This window comes from Gymnodraco acuticeps, unplaced genomic scaffold, assembly GCF_902827175.1.
Source record: "Gymnodraco acuticeps unplaced genomic scaffold, fGymAcu1.1, whole genome shotgun sequence".
Lineage (NCBI taxonomy): Eukaryota > Metazoa > Chordata > Actinopteri > Perciformes > Bathydraconidae > Gymnodraco > Gymnodraco acuticeps.
In genome coordinates, this window is record NW_022990565.1 from 1,225,574 (window position 1) to 1,246,680 (window position 21,107).

The window sequence follows — 21,107 nt, forward strand, 5'->3', positions numbered from 1 at the left end:
AGCGTGGAGAGATGTTTAGCTTAGCTTTGCCTCAAGACAGAAACTATTGCAAACCCCTATGCCTCTGTACAAAGCAATACAATCTGCTTGCTAACACCCATACTCCGTGATGACCAAGATAAATGTGATTTTTATACAAAAATATTTGTAAAAGTCGAATGGTTTTACAACAGAGCTACTTTCAGACAGAGCTGATTGTTAATGTACTTTGCTGTAAATTAACTTTCATTAAATTCTTCTCTTTCACATTCAGGGCTTCTTTGTCGTTTCCATCATGGTGTTTGGCCTTGTGCTTTGACCAGGGAGCATTGACCGATTCTAGTGAGAAATGTACCATTACTAGATCTCTGTTTGCTTACCATTCCAAATTATTACTGCATCTTTATAATCCAGCCTTGGTTCGCATATTTATTAACTGGATTTAATTAAAGTAATGTTTGCTAGTGAACAAGCTGAACCTGGTAATACGATGCTGTGTTTTGTCTCCAGCTGCAACACCTCATTGACCTCCTTGAGCTGAATAAGGTATTACTGCTGGTTGTTAATCAAAGCTGTATTTAAAAAAGACAGGTTCAGATCAATGGATGCTAAAGATAAAGCGCAGAATGATAGCTTTCTGCATTTACAGTAAATCACAAACATTTAAAGATATAAATGTACCATACATTTTGTAACCTTCTTTTAGACATAGGGGAGTAATCGGGGTATTCTTATTTGCCGATCCTGGATAAAGAGGAGCGACGGCTCTTAATGCAACATGGAAGGTATGGAGATGCTTTCTACTAAAGGTAAACCATATAATAAAAACAAATCAGTATGCTGTTGTAGTACAAAGCCTTAAGGGAAAAGTAGTTCGAACTGTTCCAAATGACCATGCTCAAAGGTGGGGTAGGGTAAGACAACATAATAATTAAAAATGGATTACTACACAGACATTCAGACAACATTCCTTCAAATGTATTAATTCAATCATGTGTACTTTAAAACATTGACAAAAATGTGTTTACTTAATGTTTTACCATAAGCTCTGTTTTGGAACACAGACTGAGAGGAAGTTAAACAGATTTATTGTAATGTACTTCAGAGGTCATGAGATGGCTGGAGACGGCAGGAAGGATAGAGATGTCGAGGCAGAGTGGTTGAAGGTGTTGCGAGGAAACATGAGTTAGCTGGCAGGGACGCAGACAGGCTTGCTGGGGTCCTGAAGCTCAGAAGACAAACAGAGAGAGAGTAAGAGACACACTGGCGTCATGGAACATAAAAGGAACGGGGAAAACAGTAAAAACATTAGGAGAGACGGGGCGCAGCCAAGACACCCAACGCTCCTTTAAAAAAATATTACTGCAGACTGCAGTACATCCTGTCATTGTCACAGTGTCATGATTCAGTTTGTAATCTCATCACCTGATCCTCCTGCATGGGAACGTGTTCTCTCTCTGCTTGAGTCAGCTCAGATATCGTCTCCCTGAGTTTTTTTTGTCTCCTGTGATGTCTGTCTCCCACTTATCGTTTGCATACACATTTTAAATATGATACTGATTGTGAAAGATCAAAATGGAGCGCAATACAACCCTGGATTTTTTGCATGGTCCTGGTCCCTGCTTGTCAGTAGGAAGGTATCCTCTGCAGAAGCAGTTGAATTCCTGCTCTTCTGATGGTAATGACAGGATGTTCCCGTGGTGTTTGAAGGGTTAAATGTCAACTCTTCAAACTTCCACTGGTACTATTTTCATGACAGCTTGCCACACCCATGGGACCCATTGACACACGTTTATAAATCTATCATAGGTTCACATGACAGAGGAGAAGGTAAAGAACACCCTGTGTGTGTGTGTGTGTGTGTGTGTGTGTGTGTGTGTGTGTGTGTGTGTGTGTGTGTGTGTGTGTGTGTGTGTGTGTGTGTGTGTGTGTGTGTGTGTGTGTGTGTGTGTGTGTGTGTGTGTGTGTGTGTGTGTGTGTGTGTGTGTGTGTGTGTGTGTGTGTGTGTGTGTGTGTGTGTGTGTGTGTGTGTGTGTGTGTGTGTGTGTGTGTGTGTGTGTGTGTGTGTGTGTGTGTGTGTGTGTGTGTGTGTGTGTGTGTGTGTGTGTGTGTGTGTGTGTGTGTGTGTGTGTGTGTGTGTGTGTGTGTGTGTGTGTGTGTGTGTGTGTGTGTGAAAAAGAGAGATGGGTGTGCGCATGTGCTTGAACTACTTTATGGGGGTTTATATCTAAATTGTGTAGGTAATGGTGGAGGGTGAGAACATGTTGGGCAAAGGGACTGAACATGCATTTTAAGATCATTTATTGGGAACTGAAAGTGTTTATTCTCCATAAGGGAAGCAAGGTCAGCCATGATCAGAAGTAGTCAATTTCTGAAAGTAAAACTGGCATCAATTTGGTCTTTTTTTATTTTGCTGATATAAACTAAAGAAGTAAAGATGATTCCAAAAGCTCCAAAGTTCCAATTTCAGTAGTCTTGGGATGGATGGATGGGACTCTGGTGGGTAAAAATGCAAAGGTGTTGATCCCTTTAGCCAACTCTACAACAAAATAATGAATAGAAGTGTGTTATTAATTCCGAACTGTTTATTTGTCTGCTGTTGGGTTCTACTGGCATGCAAGCTAAATGTTAGGACACATGTTTGTTCATTTGTATTATTGACTTCACAAATAATTCATGTTTAAGTACATTTTGTATCTAGTCTTAATACATGCTCAACCTTGATATATAGTCTGATATATTTACCTTGCGTTTAAAAGGCCTTCTTAATATGTTACGTTTTGTACTAGGAAGACTCATATGACAGAAAGAGGAGATAATGGAAGCCTGCTTTAATGCAGGAGGGAGATGTAGAGAGGACTGATCACTGGAAATAAAGGATCAAACCTTACAGAGAAGAAGAAATAGAGTAGTGCTTTTAGTGTGAAATTACCAGTCACATGCAGAAAAACAGGTTGGACCCCTGTGTGTTTGAAGTGTCTTCCAATCCCTCAGACGTGTTCCTTTGAAAAGCTTTTAAAAATATAAAATATATGACACATTTCAAAACCCATGCTCTGCTTAACTGAACAGACTGGCACTGCTGTTCAGTTCAGCCCAGAGTTTCTCAGGGACTGATTGTGTCATGAACTCATGACTGTTGTGGAACTATTTTCCAAGGCCCATAACTTTGACCCAGTTTATCAGTTCAAACTGTCCTGACTGAGCACACGCACCTCGTAACCTTGGCTGCTGTGCTCTGTGTTCTGTCTCCCTGTTCCTGCCTGTTGGCATCAGCTGATAGAGGTGTTATGATTCTATGTTCCTGCCTGTTGACGTCAGCTGATAGAGGTGTTATGATTTTATCTTGTTATGCAGCATGTTGATGATGCTCTCGGGACTAGCTAAATACATGGGTCCGGGGTAGAGTTCTTTAGAATTGACGTGGCAACCCACCCGTGCAGTCAGACCGTGACTGCTGTGACTTGTGATGTGAATCTCTCCGGCCGAAGCTCCAAATAAACCATCAGTGTTTGACATCAAAGCTCCTGCTCTACCGTGTCTCTTTCCTGAGTCGGTGACTCCCACTGCATAGCTACACAGAAGTTTCCCTTACAATGATCAATAATTTAATATTGGGAGAAATAATTAATGCATAGACAAGTTATCGACAAACATCATTATTAAAGGTTAAAGCGTCTGAGTAACATCCAGCAACTCTACATAGACCAAACCAGTGTTTTTGCATGTTGCACTCACCCACCCTACACCCTCATTTCATGAAAATAAGTCATTAGTAAATATATTTCATAAACAAATCACTACATTTTGTTTTTATTTTTAAGTCATGATGTAGTTAGGTAACGTACCTTTAGAATGGTTTTCAACTTTTGAAAGATTTAAAACGTATAACTGGATTACTGGATTAATGGATCAATCCACTTGTAAAGCAATCTGAAGAACCACACTTTGAACTGAACTGTGTAAGGTAGCATAACAAAACCTCCTTCCTTCTATCCATCCATTATTTCTCTTTTCCCCATTTCAATTCCAGCAGTCTGTGAGACAATAAATACATCCATGGACAGCTCAACTTCATCTTCCCCCACCAACCTCGCACTAAACACCTGCTCCCTATCCCCAGAAGTTTGAGGAACTCATAACTTCTGGGCAAGGGTGGTTTTGAAAAAGTGGTCAAATGTATGAAACAAGCCACTGAGCTGACAGACCATAGATATTGCAAAAAAACGATGATGTTCAGACAGGAGGTGGGACACACTGTGGGTTTTGTTGCCACAATTGCAACTACACATTTGGAAAATGGGGTTGGTTGGGATGATTACTAATTGACATGGTAGTAACACAGGACTGTTTGCTACGCTATATATTACATATCTACACCAAAGAAGAAATCAATACCATGATGTTTACAGTATACTGTCCAACAACGTCAATGGGCACCACAGAAAGTGAACTCGACATGATATTTACTTCTTAATCAAGGGCAGCATGGTGGCTCAATCAGTAGCATTGTGGCCTCTCAGTAGGGGAACCTGCTGCGGTCAAAAAGTATTTGATTCGTCATCTCAACTTCACAATCAGCCCTTCCTTGTCCAATTTGGCGTTTTAATGTGAGCCACAGGAAAAATAGAAACAAGCCGCCTGACAAAAGCTCAGGTCAAAGCGGCACACTGGTTAGAAAAACAGTGCATTTAAATGGATGCCCCCACCGTTGCATTGAGTGAGGACATGGTGTTAAACTGGAATGTAGTTTGTGAGCTTTTCCAACCAGGTCACTGAGTTTAATAAATGTATAGGTTTGTCAAGATATTAGTGCAAGTTATAATTACAAAGCAAGGAAACTGAGGCGGGAGCAAAATAGGGAGCAAAACTAAATAGATCAATATCTCAATGCCGTTACATGTAGTGTCCTGTGATCAAATGCATGTTTCTTCACATAGTGAATTTGATAGCTAAGCTGATAACTCAGCAGACACAAACTGGTCTCTGATGCATTATGAGTGAGGAAATTCAAAACTATTTGGGCACTAAAAAGCTTGGGCCTCCGTGTGTATCTGCCCCGTGATTTTGACCCACTTGAACATTCCATGGGTTATTTCTTAATCCAGGCTATACCCTTCCACCAAGATTCATAAAAACTTAGCCATAGCTTTTTTCCTTATCCTGTTGAAAAACAATCCCAACTGAAAATATAACTTCCTTGGTGGAGTTGATGAATCTCGGTAAACAAAAGCACACTGCAAGAGAAAGAAATTGGGTCATCTCTTTACTCTGTCCCTGTTGTTATCTGTTGATGTACAAGAAAAAGGACGAGTGACCATCTTGGCAACATACACAAAATGGACACAATCACATGACAGGACCCTCCGTCTTACATCAGAGGATGAGGACGTGTTTGAGAGGTAATGTCGCTGCCTTGACCCTCCCACTTAACAAGCGCCGTACCTCAAGCTCTGTTAATCTAAAAAACAACCGCCCACATACAACCTACATATATGAGGCCTTGAATCATGAAACTATGTACTCACACATGGACATACAAAGTACCGGTCTGTGGGAACCTGATGATAAAGGAATGTGTGTGTGTGTGAGAGAGAAAGAGAGAAGGGAATGTTTTGCGATGCCACTGCCAAGTCCCAGTACCCCTGAATGCACACCCATCTCTTTTTCACACGCACGCACGCACACACGCAAACACACACAGTTTTCTCTGATTGCTAATTGATTTGGCTCTTGTCCAGGCCCCTCAAAATGAAAAGCTAACACTCCAAGTCAATACGGCCCTCCCTTACTCTCTCAATGAAAAATATGGTTATTAGTGAGCGTGCATGTTCATGCGGTTGTGTGTCGAAATGTCATTAGTATAACATGTCATTTTTTGTGTTTGAGGTCTTACAATTGGCACAAATGCAGCTTCCTGTCCGCCCCAGTGGTAAACCGTGACCTTGAGTGGTTTGTGTTTTTCTTTCATGATGCAACAATTGCTACGTGCAGACATTTAGTGTCCCACTGAGACAGGTTCAATAGCAATCTGAACAGAAGGGAAACAGTGATGAACACAAAGAGGTGGGAACAAATGCTAGTAAACTATAGTAAACAATGTCAAGAGTTATGAATGTGTTTGAAGTCGAAACTCTTCACCCTCAATTACAGGAATGTGTCCATCCATTATTGTGTGTGTGTTTGTTTGTGTGTGTGTGTTTGTTTGTTTGAGAGGAGAGTTGCCAGCTCATTATCTAGGAGCCAAGTAAACAATGTCAGAGAGTTACGACTGTGTTAAACGCTGCCTACAATTCAATAACTCTAAAGTTATTTGGCTAAAGATGTGTGAATTCTTCCTGCTGAGCTGATTAATAAAACTCTTCCCAAATGATGGTAAATTGTCACTAATATACAGTAGACTAGTACACCACATTTCAACTTAGCCGCCCCGTATAAAATATATAGTAATGTGTGTCTACAGCATTTGAAATCTGAAAGTACAAGAAGAGAATAATATTGTATTACTAGGAACCAGTGTTATTAACAAACAATGTAAATGTAATTTACATTTAAATGACTTAAATTAAAACCCAGGCTTTTTCTGTTGATTTGTATCTGCTGCTGAGCAATGAATAACAAACAAGGGAAGATAAAAACTCATGTCACTTTTGTTAAATACATGATTTATGTGCACTGTTTTGAATTAAAAACTAGGCTTTATCATTCTGAGTGACAGTACAGTAGCTGCCGAAGGCATCAGAGTAGTCTACATGTCAAAGCAGCCTTTACTCAAGGAGCTTCTCTCCACTTGAGGTTATAAGTAAGTGCTGGATTCGTGGCTGAACTAAAGTGTTACAATGCCTTTTCCTATCTTTTAATAGCAACAAAACAGATGGTTATTCTTCTACAGACTGGTGGGATTACAATATGTAAATCATTGTTCACAGTTTGTGGGTAAATGATTATTGAAAATATGCTGATATAAAGTAGAGAAACAGAAAAGTACAGAATAACATAAAAGTAGCCACAATAGAAGTCACATTGTTGCTCAATCCTGTGATCTCTATAATGAATTTCTTTCAAAATTAAAATGTCTCATTTTCAGTCATCTGAAGGCACGAGGAATGTCCCGGCAGTCAGCCATGTCACAGACAGTGCAGTGTGCACATTTCATAACATCCCAAAACAAGAAAACAAAAAGAAAACCCTACACTGGCTGCTACAGGACTAAAACAATTATTGAGATTCCTATCATGGCCACCTTGCTACAAAAAGACAAATAACACTTGATGATCTGATAAGCGGCATAAGGTGCACAGTTTGATTGAGTATCAATTTTTTAAATAGGAATATTAGAAGTATGATGGCAGACGTTTGCTTGGGGGAAGCACATGACTGCAGTTTCTCAGTTAACAGGCAAATAAGATCAGCTCTGCGTAGACAATTAGAAGATATCAGTTGGTAACTCAAGTTAACAATCATAAATATATCACTCTAAAATGAGGGAGGAAGGAGTGAACAGCATTATCATGTCTGATCAGACGGCAGACCCTATGAGGAACAGTTCAGCATTTTGGGAAATATATTTATTTGCAGAGTTAGATGAGAACAAACTACTTTCAAATGTGTCTGTTATATATAAGGTTACAAGTTAACCTAGTATCCAAAGGTAACATAACCACCCCAGCACCTCTAAAGCTCACTAATTACCCAGCTATCTGTTTTCCTCTGTTACCACTCAAGGCATATTGAGAATAGTTTTACTTAAAAACAATATATAGATTAATACACAAATAATCCCTCTCAATCATCGATTATGACCTACTCAAATTGTTTGGTGGTGTTGGTGTCGCCATGACTTTGCCCTCTGCTTCTATTTCTTATTTTGTTTTGTTGGTGAAATGCCAAGCTGACAAAGCTGGTTCTAAAACAAGAGATAATCTGGGGTTGTTTTTAGCCTCTGGCGAGCAGCAACATCCCTTTGAGCCTGGCAGGAGTGCCAATTTGAATGTTTACAAACCGCAAATGACAAATCCTACTCATCCTCTCAATCCTGTGCCTTCAATCAAAGCTAATCAGCTACTGGCTGTAGCTCATCTGACTCTCTGCGAGAAAGTGAAAAAGTGTATTTCCCTAAAAGATCAAAGTATTGCTTAATCTTAACTATAGCCAATTATCTTCCTTTTTATTAATTGAATACATTAGAACTGACTTCAGACCACCATCAGATCAAACTATTTGACCTCCTGCAACCTGTTAACAGAATAATGTGACATTTTGAATTTGAGTCAGCTGTCACATTGTGGGAGACTGTGCCCGCCAGTTCCAATGATGAATGCTGACACAGCTAACAAGACATTTCAGGGGACACTAACAAAGACAAATGCATGACATTTTTCCAGTGTGTCAAATGTTTGGTGAAGAAAAATGACCGAATGAAATTCATAATGTGCTTTCAGAGCTAATGGTGAATACATTATATAATTGGTTAATAGAAGGCAGTTTGATATTACATTTTGATTGAATTAAAAGTGAATTCATCTCAACCATGTTGCACGTGTCCAGTCCTTCCAATGATGCACATGACAGTAATGCCCAATGTCTGTATATATCATCCCTTTGATTCTAGTTCAGTCCATGTCTTCTTCTGTGGTTCTTCAGTCATCACTCCAATCCATGCAGCCCTTAAAGGAAGGGGTTTCCCCCCAAAATAAATCTGTCCAATTCCCTCCAAAAATCCTCGATCCAGTGTTTCATTGACATGGACTCCAAAATAAAGTTACATTTCCAGATTGAAGTTACATTCATTCAGCTTGGGTCCCCGACTGAAGGAGTTTGATGTGGTGATCAACTGCATGCAGGCTGCAGAGAGGTGGAGAAACCAGGTAGATTTCCAAGGAGATGTCCCTTCAGAGGGGTCAGGCCACCAGACCCAGGCGGGAGATCTTAGCAGAGAGGAAGGAGTGGAGGATGAAGACCATCGGCTTCGGACATGAGTGGAGATCCAGCTGCTGGAGGAGAAGCGGAAAATAACAGAATTTACTACGTAGTAGATCTAGACAGAATAAAGCACTGCACTTGTGAGAAGTCAAAGAAAGAATATGACTGAAATATGTGAGAATGTATTAGAGCAGAAGGGATGACACAGAGGGGAAGACACAGGGGAGGGAAATAAAAGAGAAATTGTTAGGCACATACAATCATAAAAGTATGCTAAAGATTAGCTTCACAGGAAACAGGTCCCCATGAGGCAAGGATTACAGACCTAGCTTGAACTCAGCACTTCACACACACTAACATCACTGTGAACAACGCTCTGTTCATAGCCTGAATCAACAGCAGTGTGACTCATTTCCTGTTCACCTTTAGGAAAATTGAAACTGTACATTTACACTAAGACTACTGTTTAGTTGGTCATATTTAACACGGTGTACATTTTAGCAGATACCTTATCCCCAGGAAACCCAGGGCAATGAATTATTGTAAACCAGCCTGAGTATTCAGAGGGTCCCTGTGCTGTTGTTAGAACTCAGGCACAGAGAGAAAGCTTTGGTAGGACCCAATTGCACGACCCGGGAGACAGAGGTAAAGTATTGGTAGGATACTTTATTTTACAAAATACAGCAAAAAAAGGTCAATAACTAATCTCAGGATGAGATGAGACAAATTGAGAACAAAATGATAATCGCTCACGTGGCGAGGAACAAAACTTTTCTAGAGCACAAAAGAGCATAGACCTGACCAAGGCAAAAGACAAGGAGCATAGACCTGACCATGACCATAGAAAAAAACGAACTGACACTGAACACTGGGAGACAGGGGAATTTAAACACAGGGTAACAAGACACAGGTGGGAACAATCAGGGGCGGGGTTGACACTGATGAGCACAGGAGACACAGAAGGGGTGACAGGTGAAAACAATCAGGAAATTAGACACACCAGGGAAACGACAGACATGAAGACACAGGGGAAAAGACCAGACAATACACAGGGAGGAAAACATGACAAGAAAGACATGACAAAACACCCACTACCAGACACACAAAACTAAAAACGTGACACAACACAAGAATCGTGACAGCTGTGGAGGATGCTCTGCCTCGTTACTGTGCCTGAGACGATGTGTCCCAGAGGCTAAAAATACTTTTAATGCACATTTATACTTCAACTTTTTTTTTCAAATATATATTTTGTATTCTAATAACTGTCACGAAACCTAATTACCTCCTGGAATAAAACATTGAATGATTGATTATGAGTAGTGGTTTAGTCCAGTGGAAGTTATTTCCACTGGGATGGTTTGCTATGGATTTTTATACAGATAACCATGAGGGGCAAAGATTCTAAATGACTTTCGTTATCCCCTACCTTTTCAACTAAAACCGCCAGCAATTTGTGTATATTGGTTAACATTTTTTCAACTGATCAACCACGACTAGGTGGATTGTGAATTCTACTTCTCATCTAGTACTATCCTCAAGTCAAAATGTCAATTTGTTCAACACCCTCGTCTATGACTGAATATCTTTTTTTTTAAAAAGAAGGAATTATGTTCAGCCTCAGTTGTAAATTGTGTTTAGTGCAAATAAGCATATATTAGGATGCAAACAGGCTAAACTGGAAGGTAATACAAAAGTAAATATTGTATCTGCCTAACATTGGTATGTTAGCGATGACATTGAGAGTTTGTTAGAATTGCTGACTCGCAGTGTAGCACAACGCACTTCTGTGTTTAGGAGCTACTAGCGTCCTTGTTATTTTATAAACCATTTTCTGTATCTTTGAATTGCTGTGACAAAATTAGATATACACAGTCCCTGCCAACTAATGACAGTATAGTCAACACTTTGAGAAAAAAGCCCAGCTGATTCCGCTTTCAAATGTTGGCTAATGAGCCCTCAGCCACATCCGCAAGGTGTCTTGGGATTTTTATAAAGCCTCGTCTATGACTGTGTTGTGATTCAGAAAGGCTACAGACACCAAAATCTGTTCTGCTCAGGTAGCCAACAGAGGGTTCTGAATCAAAGCTCCAAAGTCTCTGCTTATTTGCCTTCAGCAGAGTCTGAGCTGGGAAACAAGTGTATCTGACAGGAGTTTTATATGGAGCTGTATGTGGACTACTCAAAGAAATGTAATCAAATGTTTCCAATGTTCAAATGCCATATGCCTAGACAGTTAATATTTTAGATTTGACTGTCACTTTATTTTCCAGCACATGGTGAATCAGTGTAATGGCTTTATGTATGATAAAACGTAAATGTTTTTCTGGGTAAGTGCCAAGAGAGGGTAATAGATGAGTTTAGAGATGTGATCCTCCTAACACCATGATTAATATTCACATCAGGGTTTTTCACTAACCCTCCAAGAGGCGAAAAACTACATTTTTACAGCATATGAAATAAAGACATTGGGAAGGGAGAGTTTTGATTGTTTTTAGCTATACAAGTCGATAACTTTGAGGGTGGGCTTGAGCCCGGCCACCTGGACCCTCTCGAGCTGCTGAGTGGTAAACAGATGAAATCTCTTACAGTAAGTGGCAGGCTATTTATAAAGAAAAGTCCACTCTCCACTGCTCTTACCTGGTATATGTGAAGTTCTTTATTTTGTGATGAAGTGCTGTAATTCAGTTCCTGCTGTACCACTTTCCCTCTGCCTGTCTTGTGCACTTCAACCTCTCCAATTTGTGTTTGGCTTCATTTCCCAGAAGGCCTCCTAAACTCCCCTGAGAGTGAATATGAGCTCGTTCTTTCTATTGTACGGGGTTGTACACATCTACAAAAACATACTTGATTTTATATGTGTTTTGCCAATCAGTGTGACATGAAAAGCAAAAACTAGGAAGCAGAGTTATTAATATTAAGGCTTACATTTGCACTCATCCTACCTTAAAATGATTAAGTGCAATTATCTTAGACTATATTAGATATTTAGAGACTATCTTGAAGGCCTGTTGCACCACTGTTATCATCAATGAGTGGTATGTCCTGTTTGCTAAAGCAAAATGGAGAGAACTAGCGTGCTATACTGAACAGACAATACCCCATCTAAGAAAATAATGTGTGGGAACATTTTGGAAATTACATAAAAAACTATGTTGTATAAAAAACATTGTAGTTTAGGATTAAGCCTCATGGGTTAAAATAATACAAACAAGTTACATGTTAGTCCAGATTTGTTCAAATTTCATTTGAAAGACTATTCTATATTCTATTGCAGCTGATACTGAGGAGAAAATGGCTGCCTCATCTTTGATGGGTTTCTAGAGAGTACTACTCACAATCCTTCTTATGATTTCTGGTCATGTGTGTAAATTGTGTAACAAAAATGTGCTTTAAAAAAAAAGATATACTCACTATCGCTCCCTCCTTTCCTCCAAAGTCAAGAAAGAGCAAGCGAACTCCATCATCTGAAGACATTTTTAGTTTCTCGTAGGGGTAGGAGAGGACCACCCGGGGCCTGGTAGGTGTGTGGGCTCCTCTCTCCTCCCCGTCTCCCCCCTCCCCCAGTGAGGGGTCAGCCAGCACAGAGAAGCCTTGCTCGTAGTGAATCACCAGCCGGCACTCCTGACTCTGGTACAGACAACCTGGAAGATGAACAGACAGAACATTTTCATTTTGGATGAACAAAATCAAAATCCTTTCAAAAACACATTATTGATGTGTGGATGACAGGCCCACTTTGATTCACCTGGTACATGCTATATGTAATATGTCATTACACTGAGAGGTAAACGTTAGACTCACAGACTTGTATTTAGCTAAATCAAATCAAATGCATCTTCTTTGTCCTTGGAACACTTTCTCTCCTTACTTTTAGGGACATGTAGTTTTTCTATTGTCGAATTACTTAAGTAATAAGTGTTGGCCTGTACAGGCAGGGCAGGGCTATCCAGTATAATTAATGTGATATGTTACTAGGTTGGATGTTAGTACAAAGTGAATTAGTTTTCTTAGATATATATATAAAAAAATGGATGACATTGATAAAGTCTCTTTTTTTTCATGTGTCATTCACTGTACTCGCGTTGTAAAACAAAAAAAGATATACGTTTTCAAATTTGCTCAAAAGCCTTACATTTGACTACATAATTTGGTAAAACAATAACATGGTATGATACATTTCCAGTGGAAGTCTTTAAAACATGTTCTTCATTGAGGTTATTGATGATTGTTTATGTTACTGTGTTGATCCGATCTTTAGAGACTTGCTGCCGCAGAATTGTACGGCATTTTAGTATTTGGAGTATTATTCAAGTCATTCGGATTTATATTAATGAGGGAAGACTAAACATAAGTGACACTTCTTACTGCATTGAACCTTAGTTTCAGCTAGTTTTAAAGCACATATGTATGATCTTCTTTTTAAAACACAGTACATTTCTGTCATATCTTTAAAGCAGACTGTTCTAACTCATGTATATTTTACACATTACAATTTGCCACACTTCAGTGACAGGCTTCTCTCTTCACGTGGAGACCGATGGTCTGCAATGTATCTGTTCTGCATAATTTCTCCTCGCTTTACTTCTCTCTCCTCACAGCATGTGTCCGCTTGAAAGCAGAGTGTACCATCTACTCTCCCAATTTACACATCACTTTCCTCTGCTTTAATGACAAACCTGTCGCATCTCCACACAGTGTAATCTCACTGCATTTAGTCTGATGTTTTCAGTGCCTTGACAGCAGAGCTCCCTCGCTACAGCCCCTCCCCCCCACCCACCTCCACTTTTGCATGCTGAAAACTTCATTTACAGAATAGGCTTCACTCTCTTGACGACATCTGATCAATTGAGCGCTGTGTTTGTGACAAAGAGACGGTGAGCGAGAAAATAGTTGTTATCTTTCCAGTGTTTGCTGACAGCCTGAGCAGGAAGTGTGTGTGTGTGTGTGTGTGTGTGTGTGTGTGTGTGTGTGTGTGTGTGTGTGTGTGTGTGTGTGTGTGTGTGTGTGTGTGTGTGTGTGTGTGTGTGTGTGTGTGTGTGTGTGTACAGGTAGGGAGTGTCTGTTTGCTAGAGTTTACATATGAAAGTGAAAGTGTGTGTATAATGCCTCTAAGCAGGCTACGTAAAAGGGTGTATTTTCTATCTTGCAGTAATGTGAAACAATCATGAAGATGCATACGAGTGTGCGTCTTCTCTCTTTGTATGTTTTAGAATAGCATGTCTGTTTACATATATGTACGCTCAGTGTCCTGCATCAGTCTCTTTTGTCAGAGAGTCAACCGGAGATTCTATGACTACTCAACCACATTGCCAGTCAAACAACCCTAATCACCTTAATCCCTTTGACGTTCGCTTCTTTACCTAAAGGCAATTATGAAACCGGAAGGTTGGCAAATATGTACACACCAGAGTTGGTCAAAGGCAAATTCTTCTAGTGAGTTTAATTCAGCCTTCACAGAGGAGCAGATGAGACTGCAGAGCTATGTAATCAAGTTGCAGAAAACATGTACGAAATAGATTATCTGTCACTGTTTCTAATACAGGAATGCGCTCGGCATATTTTTTTTTGGTGGAAAAGTTTAATCATTTTATAACTGTAGTTAAGGCTCATAAGCCTCTTTGCTAAAATGTGAGATAGTAACTTTAAAGAAATGTATTTAAATGGACTCAGAACCCATACAGACACAAAGATGGAGTTGCAGATTTAGAAAGTCTCTAACATTATGTGGAGAATAGCTTTGGTACAGGCAGAGCACTCAAGTCATTAGCTGCTTGACTTCTATTAAAGCATGTGTACACTGTGTTTCACTATCAAGGTGCAAAAACAAGCTATATTTGTGTGTGCTTGTTGAGGGGGGAATAAGAGCTGGGATGAACTTGTTCTAAACTAGGTATTATGAAACGCTGACCCACCGCTAAAATTTAAATGTGTATAGCTTTGCCAACAGCTAGACAGCTACACAAGGTTAAAATATGTTTCTATTGTAATATATAGTATCGTGCATATTCCAGGATAGCAATACCACTGAAGTAATGTACAGTAGAAAGTGCACATTTTGGGTTTTAGACAACATTTTGTGTCAGGAGCAGAGAAGTAGTGTAGGCTACATTATGGCCTTTTCAAACACACTAAACACATCAGATGTGTGTTGATTACAACTTCCAAGGGTAATGTAATGTTGACAAGGAGAAAACATCACATAGAAAAATGTGCTGCACACGGAGTGAAATACACAGTGTAATATCCCCAGAACCCTGAAGTCATCCCATTCATGATGAAAAATGAGTCTCATAATGTGTAATATTATTCTAATGATTTATAAACAATCTGGCAGGACAAACGTCTCCCTAATGGCATAACAGTTCTAAGTGGGGCAAAGAGTGCTGGTCTTTGTAATGAAAATTAGACCTGAAACACCCCCCCCCCCACACACACACACACACACACACACACACACACACACACACACACACACACACACACACACACACACACACACACACACACACACACACACACACACACACACACACACACAACACACACACACACACACACACACCACACACACACACACACACACCACACACACACACACACACACACACACACACACACACACACACACACACACACACACACACACACACACACACACACACACACACACACACACACACACACACACACACACACACACACACACACACACACACACACACACACACACACACACACCACACACACACACACACACACACACACACACACACACATTTCAGGTTTCAACAAAAACCCCTCTTTCTGTCTGACGGTGAGTGGAAAAGACAGCGGGGGGGGCAGAGAGTGATAACACTGAGAGAGGAACTGAATGAAAGAAGACAGTGAGAGAGGAGAGGGACACCAACTCTGTTACCACCAGTGCAAACACTGAAAAGGTTATTAGGGGACAGAAACTCGGTTTTCTCTGTCATTAGTTTTAAACTTGTTAAATGGAATACTTCACATTTTAAAACTGCTTCCCCCTGTGCTGAACTCGTGTCACAGCAGGTTACCGTGATGATTCTCCACAACCACCAAGGTAAAATTGCTTCGTGTGCTTCGAGTCATTAAGCTGTTTACCTGTTCATTAAGGAGACCCAGTCGAGCCCTAAGACCATTTTACAGCTGGCACCTTTGACAATAACATTAATGAGAAGGCTGTGGGTGTAGAAGAGGGACTAGTGGGATTACTGACTAAACAGATACATCCGAAGCTGGTCATAAAGAAGTGTTGTGTTTCCATTCTTAATGGAAAGCTTTAGGTAAGGAAACTGACAGCTGGTTGTAGGTTTGTTTTTATATGACAGACTTGATTGGTATCAAGTCTCTTATCTATCTCTCTGCAAGAAAGCAAATTAAAGTGCCCAAAATATCAAACTATTAACATAAGTGCTCAAGTGAAATCTGCAAAACAACTGACGGTAAAATCCATCCTCAGATCTATTTATATTCTGCAACATGAAATACTGCATAAAACAGATTATTGATTCCTGATAGGTTGATTAAGACTCCAGTGAAGTGAGTAAAGCGTTAGAGGACACTAGGAAGAGCAGAAATGCGGTAAACATAAGCAGGGTTTTAACTTCAGAACATGATAGACAGATGCCTTATCCTGCTAATTGCTAAAAATATCAATATAACCAGGGCTGCACATAACTGGTGCGCAGGTTCGCATGCGCACCTCCGCCAAAAAAAGAGCACCGGGTCATTTGAAACAAAGCGCATTTGCGTACCAACATTGAGAGAGGGAGAGAGAGAAGGGAGAAGAGAAAAGAGAAAATAGAGGAGAGATGAGAGAGAGAGAAGAGAGAGAGAGAGATATATTTGCGAGTTGCATATGAACCATGATATGAACTCAGGGCCGGCCCGTAGCACTGGCTAGATGTTCGCCTAGGGCGCCAGATCTGGGGAGTCGCTGCGCTGGCAGTTCTGGGAAGGAAAAAAACATTTTGACCGTTGGTGCTCATCCTAATTTTCGGCCTTGATGTAACAATATTCATAATTAAGTAAATGTAACACCCTTTTCACCCCGGTTACACGTTTCATTTGCCCTGTACGACGGGCGCTGTAAGTGATGAAAATGGGGGATGTTGGCTTATCTGGCGCCCGCAGCTCACAGCCAAAGCAAGTGAGCGAGGGAGGGTGCACCGGTACCGGCGCCGTTGTTATTAGAATCTGGTGCCGTGCTAGCTGCTCTAACGGATATAAGAAGAAGATGTTTCTACAATAATGTGGAGGGAGAGTCCTCTCCAGTCAGACTGAGAGGCTGATAACTACAGCTCAGTGAGGTAAAGGACTCTTAGTGTTTAGATAGTTCACTTTAGTCTAAATTCAAACGGTTTGGTCACAATTTATGTAAACAAATATTTCCAAGGCACTGCTTTATAATTATTGGGATAAACAGGTTTGAAATCATTCCACCAATGTATACTATAGGACAGTAACCAAAAATATCCTTTAAAACTGGAGAGATTAAAAAAATGCATAAATAAATAAATGTTAAGGTAAAATAAGATATGAATGAACAACACAAATAAAATAAGTTACATTAATTTGTTATTGGCTATAGGTTATTGGTTATGTTCCCATACTTATTTGATTACATCCACTTGTCTAAGATGACAACAGAGACTTTCGACCCAAAACCAGCAGCTAATCGCAGACTCAACCAGAGAGAAAGTAGTAGGCCTACATCATCAGCTACCATGTCTGACAGAGAGGAAGAGAGTGAGGAGAACAGTGAGGAGAACAGTCAGGAGGGTAGTGATGACAGCTTGCAGGATTACTGGTTGTGCTAATGTTGTCTTGTGTTCACCTCTGCATGTGTGTTCAGTGTTCACCTCTGCATGTGTGTTCAGTGCCGTGTGTCTGGCAAATAAAGACCCCCTCAAAAGTTACGGTTTATTTAATTTTAAGGATGAGCACCAAGCAACATCTCCAGGTGCTCCTTTGAGAACCAGGGCAAAAAAGTTATGTGCACCCCTGAATATAACCTAAGAAAAGTCACCTTGGACATAAACATAATAGAAATGACTCCGGGCCATGTGTCTGTGAAATTTGACTTGAGAGCCTAACAAATCTCTCTCCTTCTTAACGTCGCTCTGAGAATGGCCTGCTGCCCGTCAAGTGATTGAGTGTTAATCTCTTCAGAGAAAATCTTCATCACAAGCCTTGACAGTGAAGAAACCATCGCAATGATTTATCAGAACGTGACACAAAGATTACAAAGTCAGCACCACAACTGCAGGTGGCAACTGCTGAAAAATGAGGGAATGCACTTTGTATGCATTATCCCACTCGCTTTCGGGGAAGTGTAAATTACTTTTTCTCCTTCCATAACACGAAATCGAGGGCTTGGTGCTAACATCAACCTGTTTCAGAAAAGTTATAGGATCCAATTTAGACAGAAATTCAATGATGAGCAATAAAGATTCACAACCATTTTCATTTTTCCTCATCTTTTCAGCCTGTCTGACTTGTATCCTAAATCTGTATTACACTCCAAAATGAAAGAAAATAAATGTTTCCACCTATTGTAGTGCCATGGCTCTATGGATGGTGATGTTGGACTGTGGGTCTGCCACTTTTGGACAAACTGAAGCATCTAAACCACAATTAAGCCCTGAAATATTGTACTGACATTCATCGTCCCCAGAGGATAAATCTTTATGATTTTGGTGAACCCCTGACTTCTTGCGCCACCACTTAGTGCTAATTAGTAAGATTCTGTGTGCTAAACTAAGATGGCGAACAGTGTAAACATTAGGACTATTCCATTGTCACACATTGTCTTATGGACTCCTGTTTTAAGGCCTTGAATTTCGCTATCTTTGTTTTTTGGTGGTGGCCTCCTTGGTATTTTGTAACCAGAAGTGACACAACATGTCAACAAGCATTCATGGTAAATGGACTGCATTCATATGGTGCTTACATACCTGTAAGCTTTTATAGCGCTGTATGACACTTTCCCAGTCTTTACAAGCCCTCAAAGTGCTTTTTCATACACAAGTCAGCATTCAACCATTCACACAGATCTCAGGGAATCTGCTCTGGGAAACTAACATTCACAGACACTTACACAAAATTGGCAATGCCATCGGGAGTACCTTTGCTTTAAGTATCTTGCTGGGATCATAACCATAATTGCTAGAAAACCCCGCTCCCTCACAGCCACAGTGGACCCTGTCATCTGTCAGTGGCAAATGCAAGTGCAACATTTAGCAGCAAAATGAAAGCTAATTATTAAGGCTAATTAATGCTAATGTTATATCTACTCACCTAAGTGGCAAAAAAAAACAATTAAGGCAGGTTTTTAAGGCGCGTGGGTTTTAATGGATCCCAGCTGATTAGATTTATGCACAATTTGTAGGGAGGGCAGAAAATTGCATGTGGTAACAGGACACAAATTACCAATAAGAATGATAAAGGAAATGTAAAATGTTCATTAAAAACAGTAAGCAAAATCCTATTCACTCCTATGAAGCTCTTATCCAAAATAAGTGTAATCACCAGTGTGGGTGCACCACAGGTCTGCAGGCCAGGGCCCTCCACCTCATCTGTTGCCTTATCTTACAGTGAGTCAATACTAATCCTGTTGTTTCAGTCTAGACAGCGTTTTGTCATGGGATTAAAAAAATATGTCCTTTTAGCATTCACATCTCCTCACAAATTACCTTGACAAAGAAAATGTGATTATTTTCAAACATCTTGGGGATGTTACATTCAAATTGAGCTCTCCAGGCATGAATGTAGCCTTGCTATGCCAATCACAGCGTAACATTTACACCTGGATAATTGGGTGAAGACACACTTCCAGAAAGTTTTAACAAAAGCTTGGTGATGTGTAACTAACACTGACAACCGGGATGTAGTGTTGAGGGTGTGTATGATTTGCTCCTGAAATCTCTCTATTTCATATATGAGTGTAGTCTGAAGTCGAACTTTATTTGGCACAGTGTTATCACAGAAGACGAGAGGAGGGAGGCCCAGGGGAGAAGTGCAGTTCCCAGGACATTATGTATGAGAGGGAGAGAGAGGGGGAGATGGAGGGGGAGAGAGAGTATATTCTGTTGGAATTCCCTGGACGGCAGAAATTGAATGCCAAATACCTCCCCCCCCCACACACACACGCACACTAAAATAGCATTCCATTCTATAAATAGCTTTAAATGCTTTGTCCCTCCACATCGTCCATATGGCTGTCAAGTTATATCACTAACCTTCTCAGCGTATAAGTGGGCGTATGGTGAATGTATATGATTTGCTTCTTGCACTTAACTTGTGGTGCTTGCAGTGCATACCCTTGCAAACTCTTAAGTCTCACTCTCTTAGCATGTATTTTGCTACAGCGTGCCTCCACACGTCTGAGGATGCATCACATAATCCAGCGCATTGACCTATACTACTCTCAATCTCAATCCACAGCTACATGTCTTATGGCATCTAAATTCAGTACCACTCACTTGTGGTGACCTCTTTGATCATCTCGGCTGAGGCGTGACATCCATTGACTATTTGTCTGGTCCACAGGGACAGATCCTTGGTGGTCTCGGCCCGGAACAGGTGAGTCTCGATACCGAGCCGTGTGCCAGTCCGAGTGGCGAAGAACAACTCGGTGCCAGAGTGCGGCGACCCCCGGTCAGGACCAGAGTGGACCAAACTGGAGAAACACACACATAGAAAACATTTAGTTGCAAAGCTTCAAAAGCACTTGTGATCAAAACAAGAAGCAGGCGCCAATTCATATTTTTGCTTATCTTGGTGAAATAGGCCTATAACCAATCTGCAACACTGCTACATTTTCATTACAGTCAAAGCACCGCTGTGGCTAAGTACAGCCTGAAAGAGCATGTAGCATGGCAGGGGACTGTTGTTTGAAAATCCTCAAAATCCAATACGTTGACTTTGATACATACAACAATCCCAGTTGTGCAACACTTCACCTGTCCGTGGTGAGGCAAGAGCCTGAAATCTCTAAAGGGTTTATTATACCGAAATCAGTGAATGGAGAGATTTGAGACAGAGCCTAAAGGTCTACATTCATACAGCAGCTCTGTGATGCTGATCATTATAAACAAAACCAAATTTGACGATGGATAGAAGCTGAAGTTCAAAGCTGCTTTTGATGATTCTGAGGAGTCGTTGTGAAGTAAATAATAAAA

The 21,107-nt window shown here is 40.5% G+C and overlaps 1 protein-coding gene across 3 annotated transcripts in view; it reads right to left on the minus strand.

Annotated features, from left to right (window-relative positions):
• Positions 1-6,632: 6,632 nt before the first annotated feature.
• sntb1 (syntrophin, basic 1) overlaps positions 6,633-21,107 on the minus strand; it is a 41,651-nt gene continuing 27,176 nt past the window's right edge. For 2 of the 3 annotated variants that reach the window (XM_034227814.1, XM_034227812.1), the window contains 3 exons: positions 20,409-20,605; positions 12,316-12,545; positions 6,633-8,972 (listed from right to left, as the gene is read on the minus strand). In XM_034227814.1, the coding sequence (XP_034083705.1) occupies positions 8,880-8,972; positions 12,316-12,545; positions 20,409-20,605 (520 nt within the window). In that variant the 3' untranslated portion in view covers positions 6,633-8,879. The remainder of the gene's footprint in view (positions 8,973-12,315; positions 12,546-20,408; positions 20,606-21,107) is intronic. The other variant, XM_034227813.1, reaches the window with a different exon arrangement.